The 19247-nt window shown below is 42.9% G+C and overlaps 1 protein-coding gene across 1 annotated transcript; it reads left to right on the top strand.

Annotated features, from left to right (window-relative positions):
* Window positions 1-222: 222 nt before the first annotated feature.
* Window positions 223-18862, top strand: acadl (acyl-CoA dehydrogenase long chain). The gene is made up of 11 exons (XM_084324713.1): window positions 223-376; window positions 1956-2135; window positions 4953-5090; window positions 8120-8284; window positions 9303-9369; window positions 9836-10000; window positions 10951-11052; window positions 11505-11618; window positions 14406-14533; window positions 15722-15808; window positions 16028-18862. Exons 1-11 carry the CDS (start codon window positions 288-290, stop codon window positions 16119-16121), a joined length of 1329 nt encoding a protein of 442 aa, XP_084180839.1. The 5' UTR covers window positions 223-287; the 3' UTR covers window positions 16122-18862.
* Window positions 18863-19247: the final 385 nt, after the last annotated feature.

Genomic DNA, 19247 nt, shown 5'->3' with positions numbered 1-19247 from the left:
GAGGAATCTAATCTTGTGTGCAACACCAGTAATGAATTCTGCTGTTGCATCTTGTCTCAGCAGGAATCAAGCAATATTGTCTGCTCTGGCTTGATATATTATAGCCTTTTAACATTCTCTTAATTTGGGGGATTAATTGCAGCTGTACTCATACTGCCTATGATTGCCTATAGGTGGCAGCAAACCCGGGAGAAGTCATCCACAGAAGAAGAGGATTGCGCTTTGGTTTGTTTTGCAGCAGTGAGTAGCCTACAGTACAGTAAACAGTATAGACGTCGCCGATAAAGATGTTTGTTCAGAAAACTGTCAAAGCCTGTTTATCTGAGCTGAGAAATGTATCTCGCAGCGGGCAGGTGCTCTCCGCAGCAGTTTCAAGGTGCGTGCACGGAAGTGTAATAATAATTGTTTTCTTTCTGACCAGGATGTTGTGGGAATACCAATAAGGCGTATTAATAAAGACAATCATAATTGTCTTGTTATAATAATTATGTCGCATTCTGTGTGTTTTGATTGTTTGGGACCAAGGCCACCAAGGGTATAATAGTATACTTGTGAAAATAATCAAAGTGCGCGTATGTAATAATGTATGCCCTCAAAATGTGTGTCACTGCAACCTTTGACACACTTAACACTTAGCAGTGTATTGCCTCTGACTAGGTTCATGTCATGTGTTTCCCTCATAGTCATAACAGTGACGGGAATATCATTACGGTGTGAACGGGTTATAGGCCGTTTACTTTTTATTTCTTCTATATTCGCATAAAGCGTTTAGCATTGATTTAACAGTGGGCTATCGTATCGTCAAGGAAACTATAAAAGAAGGAAGTGTCGGCCGAACTGAACTTTTACACACTTGGCACCGATACACAGTGACGTGATGACTCTTCCTTTCTTTTATGGTTTCCTTGGCTATCCTTATATGGGTGTCTACTGTCTTTAACTCAGTGTTTCTCAAAGTGGGGGGCGCAGAGGCATGACAGGGGGGGCCTTGAGATTGATAAAAAAAAAAAAAAAATTGGATTACAGAAAAGTATCACTAAAGTGCTATCTGTTGCAGCTGCACTGTTCTCCATGAAAATACCATTTCTCAAAATCTGAAAATCATTATTTAATAAAACAGAAAAGGATCACCAAGTTACTCTGGATAAAAAAAAAACTTTATAGACAACATTGAGACAAAGCTTCCTGACACATCTCCATCCAAACTCTTGGAAGAACTCTCAGCACCACATGCTGGCTTTTCATCCATGACAGCTCTGAAAACAAAATATAGGGCCAATTTGAAAGGTCACGATATTGGTGTTATTTCAATACATTTAAACATGGCACATTTCATGACTATTTTGTTGGGGCGAGGGGGGGGGGGGGGGGGGGGGGCAAAATATTTTGGTCCGCCAAAAGGGGGCCTGACAGAAAAAGTTTGAGAAGCACTGCTTTAACGGTAGCTAACGTCGTTATTGATTGATTTGAAAAGTTTATTAACCGATTGCAGAATGGGTACAGTACAGCTCAATACATACAATTGTTAAGGGGATGCAGACCAAGTTTCAGAGAAAGACTTTTGTCTTGTTTACATCAGGGTCCCCCACAGCAACCCATGCAGGTAGGTTGGTGATGCCTAGTGGACACACCAATAACTTGTAAATAAACAGTTCTAACAGTTAAAGATATGATTTGAGAAACAAATGAGATTTGCTTGCCGCCAGGAAGCTAGAAGCGGCCTGAAGGGTAATACCACACAGGCAGGCAGGTATGTTTGGTTCACAGTATCTCAAAATGACTTTGTTTTAATTTATGACGTAAGATAGAATAGATGTAAGAATTACACGTATACACTAAATATGTTTTGTAAATTAATTGTAGATTCTGCAAATCCCGCTCCCTGCAACTGCACAGTGCACCTTTTTTTAATGGGGAGTTTGATGTTGAAAGCGTGTACCTCCTCCATTACACAGACTCCAGCACAGCCAGGCCCAGCAAGATGGGGAGCAAGGCCACTCCACGCGTCCAGAGACGTCCAGCGCCAAGACCTTGATGGACATCGGCACGCGGCGGATCTTCACCGAGGACCACGACCTCTTCAGGCAGAGCGTCCGGCGCTTCTTCCAAGAAGAGGTGGTGCCCCACCACAAAGAGTATGTCGTCTATAATCATAATCCATAATCCCAGTAAAATCACCATGGGAGTTGCTTTTTTTCCCCACTGTCTATTAGGACTGACCTTCGATACTTTTTTTGGAATTCGAAGCTTTGGGGCAGAGAATAGATTCGATTTTAATTCAAAGCTTTGAGATAAAAAAATATATATATATATAATTTTTTTTTTTTATTGAAAAAATTAAATTTTTATGTTGTGGGACTTGTACAGCACTTTGTTCAACTTTGTCAGTGCTGTAAAGTTTAAACCTTCTTAAATCTTAGACAAACAAAACACTTTGCTTTCATGAAATATTGTAAGCCTGTCATTTGAGGCTTTATAAAAGCAGCTTATACAACGGCATGCAAATTTCTCGATTCTGATTGGCCATTCACACGTCTTTATTGGCAACAATCCACGGTCCTGGGCTCAGGACCCGCCCACAACCAAATCACATAACCCTCCCCGGCTCACTCCGGGAGAAAACAGGATCGCGGACAACAAATGGTTATGTTGAAAGCACCATAACGACTAAATATGAAGCGATTCTGTCAAGGGGAATGTGTTAGTATTTTAAACAATGTTGGATGATGTAATTGATGGGTCTTGACTCAATCTAGAACAAAAGAAAAATCGCGGATTGATTGATAGATTAATTGATTGATTTAAATTTCTTCCTTCCTACTTTCTACTGAATGCAGCGTTCTCTCTCACACTGTCCGACGCTGGCGTACCCACAAACACACACACACACATACACACACACACACACACACACACACATACACACACACACGCACACACACACTGTGACACACACACACACACACACACACACACACGCACACACACACACACACACTCCTGTCTGCAACAGCGGGGGAGTCAGACTGAGAGAGAAGCAGCGCTGTTTTAAGTGAGCATGGTCTATTGAATTGATTGATTGGTTGATTGCTAATTTTATTACTGTACCCCTGGTTTCCAACTGGTTAAGTTTAGGCTAAAAGAAATAAATAAAAAAATAGGGCGAAGAAAACAATTGTGTGTATTGAGCCGTATTGTATTGTACCCATTCTGCATCTGGTAATACAATTTTCAATCAATCATTCCAATAATACACAGTTGGATGTGTTAGTTGGTTGGATGCACTTCAAGCTGCTTCCACATGAGGCAACTTCTCTCAATCATTCCAATAATACACAGTTGGATGTGTTAGTTTGGTTGGATGCACTTCAAGCTGCTTCCACATGGAGTTGTGGGAACTACTTTTTCTGGCGGATGGTTTTTTCAATAAATCTTCGATTAATGTGTGTTTATTGTATAGAAATAAGGTTGGATGAATCTGGCAGTTGTATAAAAGCTTTACACCACGTGCAGTCGTGATTTGTGACCAATAAACCATGCCTAGGGGGGTCTAACGACCCTCGGCTGCGCCTCGGGCCTAACAACCACCCCTAGGCATGGTTTATTGGTCACAAACCACTCCTGCGTGTGATGTAATGCTTAAATAATGAACACAAATCTGTCAGTGCCGAGTCCGACCTCATCTTAAATAACAAACAGCATTGCTTGTTGTAGTTAACAAAGAGAGGCAGAGTTGATTTTGCACCAAAAAAAATAAAAGAAACATTATTATTATTATTTTTTTTATAATCGAATTTTATTTTCATATTCGAATCCCATGCCCATCGAACGAAGCTTCGAAGTATTTAAGACAGCCCTACTAGGTGTCTATGGAGCAGCTCCAGGATTTGGATCGAGAGTCTTGTCTCTTTTGTGTTTGTCAATGGAGAGAGAGAGACTCACAAATTGAAACGGAGCTGTACAGTATTATAGAAATAACATGAATTATATTTTAGGGTGGATTTTTCACTTGAAATGTGCTATAGATAACATTTGCATGTAGATTAATCATTAAAAAAATATATGCATAATATATATATTGATTAATTAATACATTTATCATCTTACATTTTTTAGTGGGTCCAAAATGAATGTTGTTGTTTACATGTACATGCGTGACATGTATCCCTATTTCCCATTTCCCCCATGGAATGCACCTGATTGGATAAATAAATAAATGGTGCATTTATATAGCGCTTTTATCCAAAGCGCTTTACAATTTGTTCCTCACGTTTTACCCATTCACTTGCACATTCACACACCGATGGCGGAGGCAACCATGCAAGGTGCCAACCTGCTCATCTGGAGAAATGAGGGGTTTAAGTGTCTTGCTCAAGGACACTTCAACACGCTGCCCGGGAGGAGTGGGAAATTGAATCGATAACCGTATAAATTACATGCCTGTATCTAGTGTGACATCTAGTGGCTGAATGTTATCTATAGCACATGTTTAAGAGAAAGCTTGAGGGATATTTCAAGAGGACAGATTCACTCTGTCAGATAACTGTGAAATGTATTAAAACTCGGGTGTGGTTATTGTAGCCATACCAACTGATAATCTGTCGTTATCATTGACACTTATTTTATTTCATAAAAGTTATTTGACTACAACCAACCCTGCTACCTCAAATACCCTGTTGGGGTGGCAGTAAAAAAATTAAATTCACTCATATCAATCGATTAAAAAAATATAAACGGAAATCGCTGCGGGTGATGGAACATATATTCTCATTTACTTGTCAATTGAGTGGATAGTACAACCTTTTCACGCCAAGTTATTATTTATTTTTAAATATTTGAATTCCTCCACTTCTTTTGAATTGAAGGTGAAATTGAATCCCAGAACCCTGCTCTGGATTAGGTGAGTTTCTTTTTTGTGTGTCTCTTTTCTCAACCTTCTTGTGTGGTCTCAGGTGGGAGAAGGCGGGCCAGGTGAGCAGGGAGTTGTGGGAGAAGGCCGGGGAGCAGGGCCTGCTGGGAGTGCTGACGCCAGAGGAGCACGGTGGCATCGGAGGGGACCTGCTATCTGCTGCTGTGGTCTGGGAGGAGCAGTGAGTTGTTTTCTCAATGTCTTTTTTTTTTGTTTTGTTTAAAGGTGCTATAGATTACATTTGTATGTAGAATAATCATTAAAAAAAGTATCAAAATAATAATACACTCAGAGATTGTAGAAATGTGTGGAATGAAATTCATTAATTAAATGAGAAATGTTGGGGGTCCAAAATGAATGTTCCCATTTCCTCACGTGGAATGCACCTGATTGGATAAATGACATGCTGGTGCTCTAGTGCAACATCTAGTGACTGAATGTTATCTAGATTCTAGAACACCTTTAATGTCCATGTACCTACACTCTAAATGACTTGCAGTGGGAATAAGCTCTTGGGCTTGATTGTGTTCATCCTGATGACGCTGTACATATTGTCAATAAACAATCTCAGTCAATTTCAGTCAAATCGACTCATCAATTATCACTGATGGGGAATTGTATTACCCCGCTATTGTTTCTCAGACCAGGCCAAGTATCGGATCATTTCCCCTGGCTCCAATTTGAATGGTGGCTAAGGGAGAAGGTATAACGAGGTTAAATACTCTTATCAGCCTAATGCTTCAAATCCCTGTCGGCTAGAGATGCACTGATCCATTGTGCCAGTGACCGGAATCCGGTCGAGCGGTCGGCGATGGTTCACGTCGCGCCCCCAGCGGCGCAGGCAGTGGCTTCACCGCTAAACACACACAACATGTCGTCACCGTGGAAGTTCTTCACCGTGAGTGAAGAAGACACAAAGCTCGCCATTTGTAACGCAGCCAAAATAGGCAGCTATGAGCAAAATCGGTTGAAGGTTTAGCGACAAGTGAGTCTCTCTCGCTCTCCCTCACTCTCCCTCCAACTCCTGTGTCTCTTGTCAGCTGAGCTGCATCTGAGCCGAGTCGCTAAGAACATTAGCTTGTTAGCTAACTGTCTTAACAAAGCTAACTGTTGGGACATAGCTGCAATGACTGCGATTTTTAATTGCAAGGTCAAACAAATAATTTATAGAAACTTTATTTGTCCCCATGTGGAAATTGGTTTGCAGCACCAGGCACATCACAAGGTCACAAAAAAAATTCACCAATAGACAAATTCATACATATACCTCACACGGTCACCCTGCAACCAATTGGGTGCAAAGAGAGAAACAACGAAACAAAAAATCAATAAGAGCAGTAGTTATGATTAGGGATGGGTACCTTTCACATTTGAACCGGTACCTGTGAATTTCGGTACTTTAGTCTCAAGAAATTTAATTTACCTACCTCAGTCGTGAAAAAAAATAATCCAAACTTCAAATAACTACAATTTCGACAGTTTTCGGCTTGCCATTGCTCCGACTGCTTTGTTGTTGAATCAAGTCAAATCCTAGGTAAGCATATATTGTGCGTGTGAACGTTGACATGAAAAGAAAAAAGTAATTTTTTTTTTTTTTTTTTTTTTTTTGGGTATCTCACTTGATTCGATACTCAGTCGGTAGTACCGACGTGTTTCGGTTCGGTACCTCAAAAGTACCGAATTCGGTACCCATCCCTAGTTATGATGGGCCAGCTGGACATCCTAGGTAACCAGGAAGGAATAGGTCGATGTCTCTGTAGATGTGTTCCATACTTATTTAGTGTTCTGTCTCTGTAGATGTGTTCCATACTTATTTAGTGTTCTGTCTCTGTAGATGTGTTCCATACTTATTTAGTGTTCTGTCTCTGTAGATGTGTTCCATACTTATTTAGTGTTCTGTCTCTGTAGATGTGTGGAGATGTTGATTTGAGATGTTCTCAATGTAAGGCCTTAAAAGGTATTAAAAAGTCTTGAATAAAATTTTGCACAGGGGCAGCCAGCCTGGCTGTTGGAAGATGAAATAACTAGTGTAGCTGCCAGTTCAGTGTCGCTATGTTTTTCTTTTTTTTGCTAGTATGGTCATGAAATTGGTATTAAATTTCACTCTTTAAGTGGTATTAAAAAGGTCTTAATTTAAATGTAACTTAGGCAGTATTACATCTACTGTATGGCTGCTTGTTCTTTTTCTTCATTATATACTGTTCATATGTTATTCTCCTCTCCTTTGCCTTCTTGTACTTAAAAAAATAAAAATAAAATTGTTCTTATTGACTCGTGTCAATCTTCCATGTTTTCGTTTTCGCTATAGTGTCTGTCTAAAAAAAAATTGCTTAATAAATAAACTAAAACTAGTATCATCTGCATACTGTACATATAAATAAAGTGCCTATTAGGGAAAGTGCAAGGGCTGGTGTATACAGTAAACAGCCTGTACTTGTGGTCATTTTGTCAGATGTTCTGTTGAGGACAATAATGCTTCTGCCTTGTCATGAGAGGACGGATACAAATAAAAGGAGATAAAAAAAATAGGCGTGTGTTACGCAACCTCCCCGTTCTCTCCATGGTGCCTGTTCTCCTGCACAACGGCCCCGTTTACATCCACTCCTCATAGAGCGCGTTCCCATCGCCTCATCGCTGATCTCACATCACTGAATTGGGAACAGCTGTGTAGTTTTAAGAGTCGAGGTTGGGGGCACCGCGGTGACGCACCACGTAGCTGTGCTCGCAGCGTAATCGCAATCGTCCCTGTGTTCGAATCCGGCCCAGGACTTGTGTTGCATCTCTTCTCCCGATTTCCTCTGACTGTCCTATCTGCAATAAATCTGAAAAATGCTGCAAAAAAAAAAATCTTTCAAAAGAGTCGAGGTTGACTCCTGGCTGGTGGCTCTTCAATTCAAACACGGCTGACGCCGGCGTAAGTAATTGTTCCCAGTGAGGCTGGATGTCGCAAGAACAAGTAGCAGCCCAATCTGAACACATAAACGGTCAAGTCAATTGTAGATTTGTGACCAAAATGGCCAATACTGTATGTGCCCACTTTGACCCCTGGGAGTTGAGATTCTTTCGACTCCCGGCGGCGGCGGTGGTTGGAGACAGAGAGTTTAGGGTAGAGTCTGGAGTTACCCTCCGTTAACTGATGGGTGATCTAATTTGTGGGGGGGATGCATTTCCAGCGTACAGCAGCTCAACAGTGCCCTCTTGTGTCTTCAGGATGTACTCTAACTGCTCAGGACCCGGCTTCGCCCTGCACTCTGAGATCGTCATGCCCTACATCGGCAACTACGGCTCCAAGGAACAGATCGAGCGCTTCATCCCCGACATGACCGCCGGCAAGTGCATCGGGGCCATCGCCATGACGGAGCCGGGGGCGGGCAGGTGAGAGGCGCGCTGTGGCTGTCTCATAGAGACGCAGGGTCGTTTTGAACTGAGGGGGGTGGGGGCGAGCTCCGTGGCTGTCTCATAGAGACGCAGGGTCGTTTTGAACTCAGGGGGGGGCAGGTGAGAGGCGCGCTGTGGCTGTCTCATAGGGTCGTTTTGAACTGGGAGGGTGGACGTGGGTCATTTTGAACTGAGGGGAGGCGGGCAGGTGAGGCGCTCCGTGGCTGTCTCATAGAGACGCAGGGTCGTTTTGAACTGAGGGGGTGGGGGTGGACGTGGGTCATTTTGAACTGATGGGAGGCGGGCAGGTGAGCAGCTCCGTGGCGGTCCTTGGCCCGGGGGGGGGGGGGTGATCTTGTCTCTGTTGAAGAGCGGGAAAATCTCCAGTATGTGCCTCACTTGACCTTGCTTGCTTTTGTTCTTTATTCCTACACCAAATAAATAATTCATCTATATATATATATATACTAGGGGTGTAACGGTACACAAAAACCACGGTTCGGTACGTACCTCGGTTTTGAAGTTACGATTCGGTACGGGTTATCGGTGCTTTCCATGTTCCACTCAGGGGTGATGTAGTGTGCAGTAACTAATTGTACTTGTAGGACTGTCAACGAATATTCTATATTGAAATTAATAATCGACTTGTAAAAAATTCAAAATAATAATAATAATTATATTAGATTGTGAAAAAAACAGCCCCCGGTGGGCGGTCGTTAGTGGTTAACATACCGTTGTATTCGTTCGGTACACTACACAGCCGTTCGGTACGGTACACACTGAAGCTGTTCGGTTTGGTACGGATACGCATACCTTTACACTCCTAATATATACGCAACGCTGCCTCAGTAGCTCCTCTCCTTGAAGCCAAGGTATTTGTAAAGGCAAATAAACAGGGCAAGGTGTTTTTCATTAAAAAAAATTACTGGCCCCCAAGGTTATATCCCTTTTTTAGATCTAGACACTAGGCAGTGAAGGCCTTTGAAATCTACCAAGTATTCTCCTTCTTTTGCAGTGATCTCCAAGGTGTGAGGACGTACGCCAAGAAGGACGGCAGCGACTGGATCCTCAATGGCAACAAGGTGTGTTAAGAAGTAGAAAGGGTGTCAGGACACCAGTACCGCTTCTTAAAGAGAGAATCCACCAGTGGATGGAGAATCCAACCAGCTCAACTAGCGTGCCAGTGCGCTAGGGCTGCACGATTAATCGGAGAAAAATTTCGATCTCGATTCATAGACCTATGCGATCTCATTTCTAAATGATGACTATCTTTTCAATATATTTTTTTACTTTACTTAACTTTTTTAAATGATGACGAAAAATAAGAATTGTGTTCACATTTTAGCAAGAATCGTGCAGCCCTTGAGTGCGCACACTGCTTTTGTTCTTTACAAACCTGCCGGAGTTCACGTGGCTCTTGGAATAATATTTTAGTAATGGGGATAATTCCCCCGACACCGATAACTTGGTATCAACCTCTGTACTCTGCAGTCAATCGACACCTGAACACATCTCTCTCTCTCTCTCTCTCTCCCCCTTCTCCCTCAGGTGTTCATCACAAACGGTTGGATGTGTGACATGGTGGTGGTGGTGACGGTGACCAACCGTGAAGCGAAGACGGCGGCCCACGGCATCAGTCTCTTCCTGGTGGAGAATGGGACGAAAGGCTTCCAGAAGGGACGCAAGCTGGAGAAGATCGGTCTGAAGGCACAGGTACTGCTGAGCTCTTACAGGAACACGGCAACATTTTGCGTTCAGTAGAAAGCCATCTGGCTGCATGTTAGCCTAGCTTAGCACAATGAATGGAAGCAGACAGTGCCGGTTAGCCTTCAGGAGAGGTGTTAGTTGGACAATGCCTAGGCTAACTGGCACCAGCACATTCATTGTGCTAAGCTAGGCTAACATGCAGCCAGATAGCTTTCTACTGAACGCACAGAGAGGAAACTGGTATCTATCTTCTTGTCTCTCTGGAGAAGACTGTAAGCTAATTTCCCCAAATGTTGGTGTGTTCCTTTAACTCTGTGCTTCTCGACCGCAGCATCTTTTCACCTGCCAGCGCGGACTCTCATTGGTGAGGTGTAACGTGTGGGAGGTCACACTACCCTCACCATCTCCCTCCCTCGCTGTGCAGGCGCCCTGACCGACCTGTAGGAGTCGCTGTTTACAACGACCAGATTACCACCCACCGGCTTCCCTCCCGCTGACTCTGCCAATTGAGCCAGTATGACGGCCGGCCAAGCCGGAGGCAACGCAGACAGCCGGATTCGATACCAGTGTCTCTCGCGTTGGTGACGAGCGCTTAGTCCACTGTGCCACCCAGCCGCCCACCATAATAATTTATTTCATAATTATGTATATGAATTATTCTCTACCTGTTGGTCAGTGTCTCTTTTATATGTTTATTTGTCCAATGTGTCATACCTCGTTTGTCTTGAGAAAGATGGTTTAACCAATAGTCGACGTAAATCATAGATACAGTAGTTTAACCCTTTCACTGCCGCGCTACCAAATGGTTAACCCTTTCACTGCGACAATACAGAAGGTTAATAACCCTTTCACTGCCACACGGCAAAGGGTTGACCCCTTCACTACCACACTACAGAAGGTTAACCCTTTACTATCCCACTACACTATGATGTCACTGCGTTCCTCTTTCCCGCCAGGACACCGCAGAGCTGTTCTTTGAAGACGTGCGTCTCCCGGCCTCCGCCCTCCTGGGGCAGGCCAACAAGGGCTTCTACTACCTGATGAACGAGCTGCCTCAGGTAGGAGTGACGCAGAGAAATTACAGAATGACTTATATGGCTATAAATGTAAAAGAAAATAATAATAAAACAACATTTTAAAGGTGCAGTATGTCGTTTTGGGGGATATGTTTTCAACTCAAAGAGTTGTGGAAAAATGCTATGGTATATGGAAATGTACATTACAAGTATGCTCAGGGGAAAGCCGGGTCCTGAAAAGATACCATTTACTGCAGGGCCAGATGTTTTATTTACACATATATTTACTATTCAAATACGCATCTGTTTGGCATTATGTTTGATTTACAGGGCTTCAATATTATTTATTAGAATCTATGATAAAATTTGAGACTCTAGACGTCTAAGAATTAAATGATAGTAGCCGGCTCTGTAAATGTAAACAATGAATGTTTCTCAAAACTACATAGTGCATCTTTTAATGTCATTTATCTTATCTGTTGCCAATTGCACAGGAACGCCTGCTGATTGCTGACATGGCTATAGCCAGCTGTGAGTTCATGTTTGAAGAGACCAGGGGTTACGTGACGCAGAGGAAGGCTTTCGGCAAGACCATCGCTCACCTACAGGTCTGCGTGGCACCCCGGCCGTTAGGGCTCACCTACAGGTCTGCGTGGCACACCAGCCGTTAGGGCTCACATACAGGTCTGCGTGGCACACCGGCCGTTAGGGCTCACCTACAGGTCTGCGTGGCACACCAGCCGTTAGGGCTCACCTACAGGTCTGCGTGGCACACCAGCCGTTAGGGCTCACCTACAGGTCTGCGTGGCACACCGGCCGTTAGGGCTCACCTACAGGTCTGCGTGGCACACCAGCCGTTAGGGCTCACCTACAGGTCTGCGTGGCACACCGGCCGTTATCGTGCGTTCGGTCGGTCCTCCTCAACTCGTAAAGTCACACATTTCTCTTGAGTTTTTTAAAGTCGAGTTCACAAGCCGTGACTTTCACCCAACCCTTCACCTTTTGTGGAGTCAATATACTCCTGCTTATAATGAACACGGAGCGTCGTCGGAGATGTGATGTTGATACGCTGGGATTCCTAAAAAAAACTCTCAAACCGCCTGCATTTCAAGAAGGTAAGGTTGAATAATCTAATGTCTGAATCTGCCGCCTCGCATCTGATTGATCCTGACTTTAGGACCTACAGTAATCGGCGACCAGAACGCCATCACCTCTAATGCACCCATTTGATCACGCATTTCCCACTTGACGCGTTGACAAGGACCGACACATCATTAGTCAATATATTAGTTGCTGGTTAATTCAGTGAGTCTTCCTCACTGGGTTTGTCTTTGTAATATAGAACTATCCCTTTTAGTTAATTATTAGCTCCTGGGAACCTAATGTTCATGGATAAAGGAACACTCCAACATTTTGGGAAATTAGAACTGGTCTCTTATCATCTTGTCTCTCTCTGGAGAAGACGATGAGCTAATTTCCCAAATGTTGTGAAAGTGTTCCCTGTAGGAACTTTAATCAGGGAGTATTGATAATGGAGCTATTAATACGGTTTGTCCAGATTATAATATAAATCAGGGTTCGCACAAGGTCCTTGAAGTGCTTAAGTGCTTTATTTTTGTCAAAAAAAATTCAAGGCCTGGAATTCCTTGAAAACAGCCCATTTGTTTTAACACTTTCTTCGCCAGGCTTATGTACATCATTATACCCCTCTCTGCCAGCTCTATTTGTCTATGGAGAAGTTCCCCTTCTTTGCAGGGCTATAACTTTTTAAATTGTATTGCTAAATTGACATTACTATGGCCCATTCAACGTCAATTATCTATCGTTCAGGACATGGGAACGTTATACTTTTTCATTCACATATTCATACTAAAATACGGTCTAAAGTATAAATATGTTTTTATCGTTTTCTGCAGCTTTCTCCAGAACATGATTTATAGCCCTAAATGCATTATATTGATGATCAAATACAGTTTGATAGCGATCTGCGCGAGATAAAAAAATTCAAATGGACGTGCTTCTAGAAGTTACTACTTATCATCTGATGTTGACCGGATGGGGGGGGGGGGGGGGGGGTCGTTTATAATTCCGTGGCCAACGTTAGATGATTCATCTAGTGTGGGTGATATGATCATTAGAGCAGTTTATATCGAACACGTTAAAAAAACCGCTGAAACTCACCGTAGCTTCCTCGTAGCGTTGGGCGATGAGCGTGGAGCAAAAATATTCCTATTATGGGATGTTGAAATATGCGATCCATCTCCAGGTTGTATAATAGTATATACGTCCAAATCATGTTGTTTATCGAGTTATTGGTAACTGATTGCTATCCATTGTGTCTAGCTCGAGTCCCGGGACTATTAGCGAGTGATCGGACCGAATTGGAATGAGCACCAGCTTCCGTTTCCGGTTTCCGGTTTGGGCGATCCGCCGATCGGCCACCAGATGCCGCTCTTGAACCGTTGGAGAGTTGAGCGGGGATCAACAGTAGATCTCAAGTCTCCGGGGGAGAAATATGATTGCGATCACAGATTTTTGAAATATTGATCTCAATGAATTGTTACGGCGTCATTGGCAGAATTAGCATGGCGGGGAATGATGAGTTTAGGCGTCCTTGGCAGAGAAAGTGTTAACAAGGTGCTTAAAATTCCTTGGCCTGGAATTCCTTAAACAGCCCATTTGTTTTAACAAGGTGCTTAAAAAGTCCTTAAAATAATTTTTTTTAATTCTAAAGTGTAACTAATTGTTGGAAATTGGTTTTAAGTAGGGATGCTCGATATTGGCTTTTTTACCTATACAGATATTGTCCAACTCTTAATTTCCGATACCGATATCAACCGATACCGATATATGCAGGGTTTCCCCCCCCAAAAAACCGGAATAATTTCAGGTAATTAACATTACATATCTCTTGTCGTGTAATTAACACAACATTATGCATACTTTGACAATAAATAAAATAATAATTTGTTCTTACTTGCTTGCCTGGGTAAATAAAGGTTAAATAAATGTAAAAAAAAATAAAGAAAATTGAAAACCGATACCGATATTTTCCGATATCACTTTTTTATGCCAATATCGGCCGATAATATCGGACATCCCTAGTTTTAAGCCATAAATATTGGATCCGATTTTAAAACTGCATTTTAAAAGTGAATTGTATCCTTTTTAAATGCCCTTTTTAAAATGGAAAATAGTGCTTAGAAAAGTACTTAAGTCCTTGAATTTCATTTTGCAATGTCTGTGGGAACCCTGATGTGTGTGTGTGTGTATATATATATATTTTAAGTCGCCACTGATCGCATAACATCTCTGATTTAATCCCACTCTTACCCGGTTTAGCGAGGCGATGCACGTACCGTCTCATCTCACCACTCTTGTCTCGTCTCTCACAGACGGTGCAGCACAAGCTGGCGGAGCTGAAGACCAACATCTGCGTGGGCCGGGCCTTCGTAGACAGCTGCCTTCAGCTCCACGCAGAGAAACGCCTGGACTCCTCCACGGCGTCCATGGCCAAGTACTGGTGAGCATGTGGATGACCCTGGTGTAAACAAGACCAAAGTATTTTTCTGGTCTGCATCCTCTTAGCAGTTGTTTGTATTGAGCCGTACTGTATTGTACCCATTCTGCAATCTGTTAATAAAGTTTTCAATACATTTTCAATCAATCAGCACACAGCTTTACAGACGAGGGAGCGTAGAGTCAGGTCTGTTTTTTTGTTTTGTTTTTCATATGAACAGTTTTCAGAGCTGATGATCAAAATGGATTCCCTAAAAGCCAGGTATATCATGTGTAAACCCACCCCTTACCTTTTAAAGGAACACGCCAACTTTTTGGGGAAATTCAGCTTATTTGCCATCTACCCTGGAGTTAGACAAGCAGATACATACCCTTTTCTTCTCTGTGCATGCATTAGGCTTAGGGAACAGCCGCACTGTTAGCCTAGCTTAGCGCCATTCACTGGAAGTAGGTGTGCCAGTGTAGCCTAGTTCCCAGTCGCCAAATACAACTCCAAAACTTTCCTGTTAACATGTTGTGACCTGTGTATTTACCACGTGGAGAAATAATAAAAAATAATTGGACATTTTAATTTTCTAAGCAGAAATATACTCTGCCTGGGCGCAGTGATTTCATCACCTCAAAAGCCCTGTTTTTTGAAAAACACTGTCACACCTACTTCCAGTGAATGACGCTAAGCTAGGCTAACAGTGCGGCTGTTCCCTAAGCCTAATTCATTTTGGGCTGTGGGGGTGCTTAATGTCTGAAGGAGTCGACTGAAGGCTTCTTGTCCTCTGCAAAAGCATGCAATTGGTCCACTGATGGATACATCTTGATATGTCTAGTCTAGTGTGTTCATTAGATGGGTGAAATCCTCTTTCTGTGCCTGTTTTCGTAGGCAGTTAGCCTCTGGTATGCGTGTCATTAGCGTTAGCCACGCTTCTAGGCCTCTTTTCTTTTGGAAAGAATGATAAAAAAAATTATTTTCTTTTATTCGATTAAGAGGTTGGCAGTCGACTACGGCTCCTTTCGACTAATAGACTAATAGGGGTCAGCCCTAGAATATATATATATATATAATATTTTTTTCTTCTTTTCGCATTCGACTGAGACTGTAGTCGTCGACTACGGCTCCTTTCGATCAATTAGTCGAAGTCAGCCCTAATCGGCAGTCTGTCTCATCTTTATCCACTCGTGACTCTGTGGTTCCCAGGGCGTCGGACCTCCAGAACAAGGTGGCCACTGAGTGCCTGCAGATGCACGGAGGCTGGGGCTACATGTGGGAGTTCCCCATCGCCAAGTAGGTGACACACGTCCAGGGACACAAGCTCAAGGGATTGGGTGACTTAATGTGATCATTATAATATGACGATGTTAATATTATGGTAAACTGGTTTTGACTTGGTGTTACTTTACCGGTCCAGTAAACAGTAAAACTAATCCCTGTCTCTCTCTCCCTCCCTCCCTCTTATCGCTCTCTCTCTCTCCTTCGCTCTCTCTCTCTCCCTCTCCCTCCCAGGGCGTTTGTCGACTCCAGGATACAGCCCATCTACGGCGGCACCAATGAGATCATGAAGGAGCTGATAGCTCGCACCATTGTCAGTCAGAAATGAGAGGTTGTACCTCTGGTGGGGGGGGGGGGGTGCACGTGCCTTACATATTGAAGTCATAGAAATGGACCCCTTATGTGTGTCGTCATTCTTCTGCCCAAATAAGGGGAGGAAGGTTCATCTACCACAGCCATGGGAAAATTAATGTGTAAAATAACTAGCTTCGTCTGTGGTTCACACAGGATAAAGGTAAAGACCTTGAATGAGGTCTTCGATTTATCGATTTCTATCAATTTCTCGCTCTGATAGGGCAGGGAATTCTTAATTTATCAATAAAGTAAAATTGCAAGCCTAAACTAGCTTAGAATTGCAACACGGGTGTGTCCCCCCCCCCCGAAATTGGCACTACTAAATTGGGATGGGAGAAAAACAGAAAAAGGAGGAAAAAGTGGATTTAAAAACAAAGAAATAACAGTTCATAAAATTCTAAATGAATAAAGTAAAAAGGAAATTCATTTATCATAAACTAAGCGGAGCATCCCATTTTCCTTTCCCCCAAAATGACGACAACACTTAAGAGGTCTATTTAATGGATAGAATGGGCCCTTCCTATAGTATCGTGGTAATCTCCTTTTGGTATCTGCTGCCATAATATTCTTATGATGTTATCATGGAAATTAACATAGATTCATGTGCGGACCAGAGCCATTGGTAATGAATAGTTCTGGTTGTGGACGGGCGCATGAGATGCAGACGGATGGAATGTGTGTCACACCTGCCTCTTGGAATGTTCATCCAAACGATGCCTTTGCCAGGATAAAGGATCACCTTTCTGGGTCTCGTGCGCCAAACCAACACGGGATTGCCATGGCGACGCCAACAAACATTCTATGGCTATCTTATGGTGTGTCAGACGAAATAAAACGACAAAGGAATGTTGATTAGATGGGAATGGCTATTCTATCAATTCAATTTCTGACCTAAGTTCTAGCATGTCAGGGTCCTCATTGATCCTCATCAGCCTTCTATGGAATTATCAAGTGTTTCTGATTCTTCAAACAAACCGAATCTGAAAAAACAACAAGTAGAAAACACGAACGGTAATACAGTAAAAGTGCCTACGCACTGCTAGGAATGAAGCCTACGTACTGGTCCTGGGGTTCTGGGTGATGCTCTGGGATCTTCCATACACAAACAAACTGTCTGTAGGATGTGTAGAGGAACTGCCGGTGGCTCTCCCCAGGGTTCGGAAGGTCATGCGCAGCCCTGAGATCCTTCCAGATCCTCCTAGACCCTCCTGGCCAGTCTGAGGACCCCTTCCTCCAGAATGTAGAGTCCCCAAGTGTGGTAATGTAGAAATACAGGTGTTTGGGGGTGCATCTCCCTGCATCTCTGGCAGACGCACCAGGTGGGCTGACCCTGGACGGGGTGGCGGTCGCGTGTAGGCTCTCCCATGTGATGAGGGCAGTAGGTCAAAGGGCATGCATGGGTCCCTTCATCAGACAGTGTAGCAGCAGCAGCATGTGACATTGCTCAAGGTTCTGGCCCTGAAATCTGTCATGAAATTGTGAACATAATTGAATTAGTGGTCCAACATAACCTAATATGATCTTTTTAAAGTGGTGTTATCACTTTGGTTGAATATTTGTCACTTTTTGACATGCACACCCATAGCAGGGGTTTAGGGGCATCAAGCTCCAATGTTTGCTGTCCCAGAGGTCTGCCACAGCCACCTGCATCATCGATATCATTACAAAAAAGTACTTCTTGCAAAGTATCAACCATTGGAAACAGAATTACACTACATTTCCAGGGTCTGCCTTGGTGGTAGATGTGGAATTTGTAGGAATGGGTTTTCAACGTGAATATGAAGCAAGAGGTTTTTAATAATGGGTTCCCAGAGTTGGGAGGTAGAGAGAGGCTGGCCAGTAACGGAAAGGTTGCTGGTTTGATCCCCCAGCACCAACAGGAGGGTGACCTGGCTCTGGTGACTGGAAGGTATTGCATTGGTATTATATCTACAGTTCCCACTATCACTGCCGAGGTGCCTTTTTTGCAAGGTACTGAAGCCCAAACTGCAGTATTCATGATCATCATCATCATCTTAAACTATTGATGATCAACCACTCATACAGTCCTCTCACTTTCAGCGGTATCTCCACTAGAGCGTGAGATGCTTCTACCAAAGAGAAATCTCACTTTGAGGCTGCTCTGTCATCAGATGTGGTTGAATTTATAAAGGTAGACGTGATTTTATTTTTTATATACAACCTAACTGCAGCGTATTTTGCCAAGGCCTGTTCAAACTCAACACATTATCATTATCAATATTATTGATCTTGTATGATCACTTATGGAATCGGAACAGACATACCGGTACTTCTCGAGACTAGGGAATAAGAACAAGATTGTATATTTTTGTAACGCATACTTAATATTGTTAGGGTATCTAATGTGTATATGAGGTTAGTTAACGTATTTATTGTATAGTAACACTCAAATCAGGCCCTGTAGGGATCTTTATATTGTTTGTATCAACGTTTTCTGACTGATCAAATCCATTTGCCTTTTGTTTACAACTCGGCCCTGAGGTGTCCTATGCACTCATAACTACTACCGTCCATTTGAACAAACAAAACGCCACTACAGCGATTCCGTTAATCTGACCTTTGCATAGGATTAACTCGGAACTGAGTGCATTGTGTTGCATGCTCATTAACTCCACCACTTTGATTAATACACATTTTGAAAGTTGCTTTGGAATCCTTCTTGGATAAATAAATATTCCATTTGTTATTTATTTCGATATGCCTTCTGTGATTCTTTCTGTGGTACCTCCACACTCGCACACAGACACACACATGGAATATGGTTTTGTCAATATTCCAATGTACAGTTTTGCTTGTACAGTGTCCCCCTCCTACCCAACCACCTCCAATGTACAGTCCCCCCCACCCCACCTACCCAACCTCCTCCAATGTACAGTTTCTACGTCAAATGTATATACTCTCTTTTCTGGACTCTTTTTGTATCACAAACAGTACTGTATTTGCAAATCTGGTATGTCATAAATGTATAGATGTAACAGTACTGTCTATCTGTATGTCGTGTGTGTCATATATGTTATGATTAATTGAAAATGGGGGACCCTGATGTAAACAAGACGAAAGTCTTTCTCTGGTCTGCATC

This window comes from Notolepis coatsorum (assembly GCF_963971535.1).
Source record: "Notolepis coatsorum genome assembly, chromosome: 1".
In the NCBI taxonomy this organism is placed as follows: Eukaryota; Metazoa; Chordata; class Actinopteri; order Aulopiformes; family Paralepididae; genus Notolepis; species Notolepis coatsorum.
The sequence above is the reverse complement of the archived record's forward strand: the minus strand, read 5'-3'. Positions and strand labels throughout refer to the sequence as shown.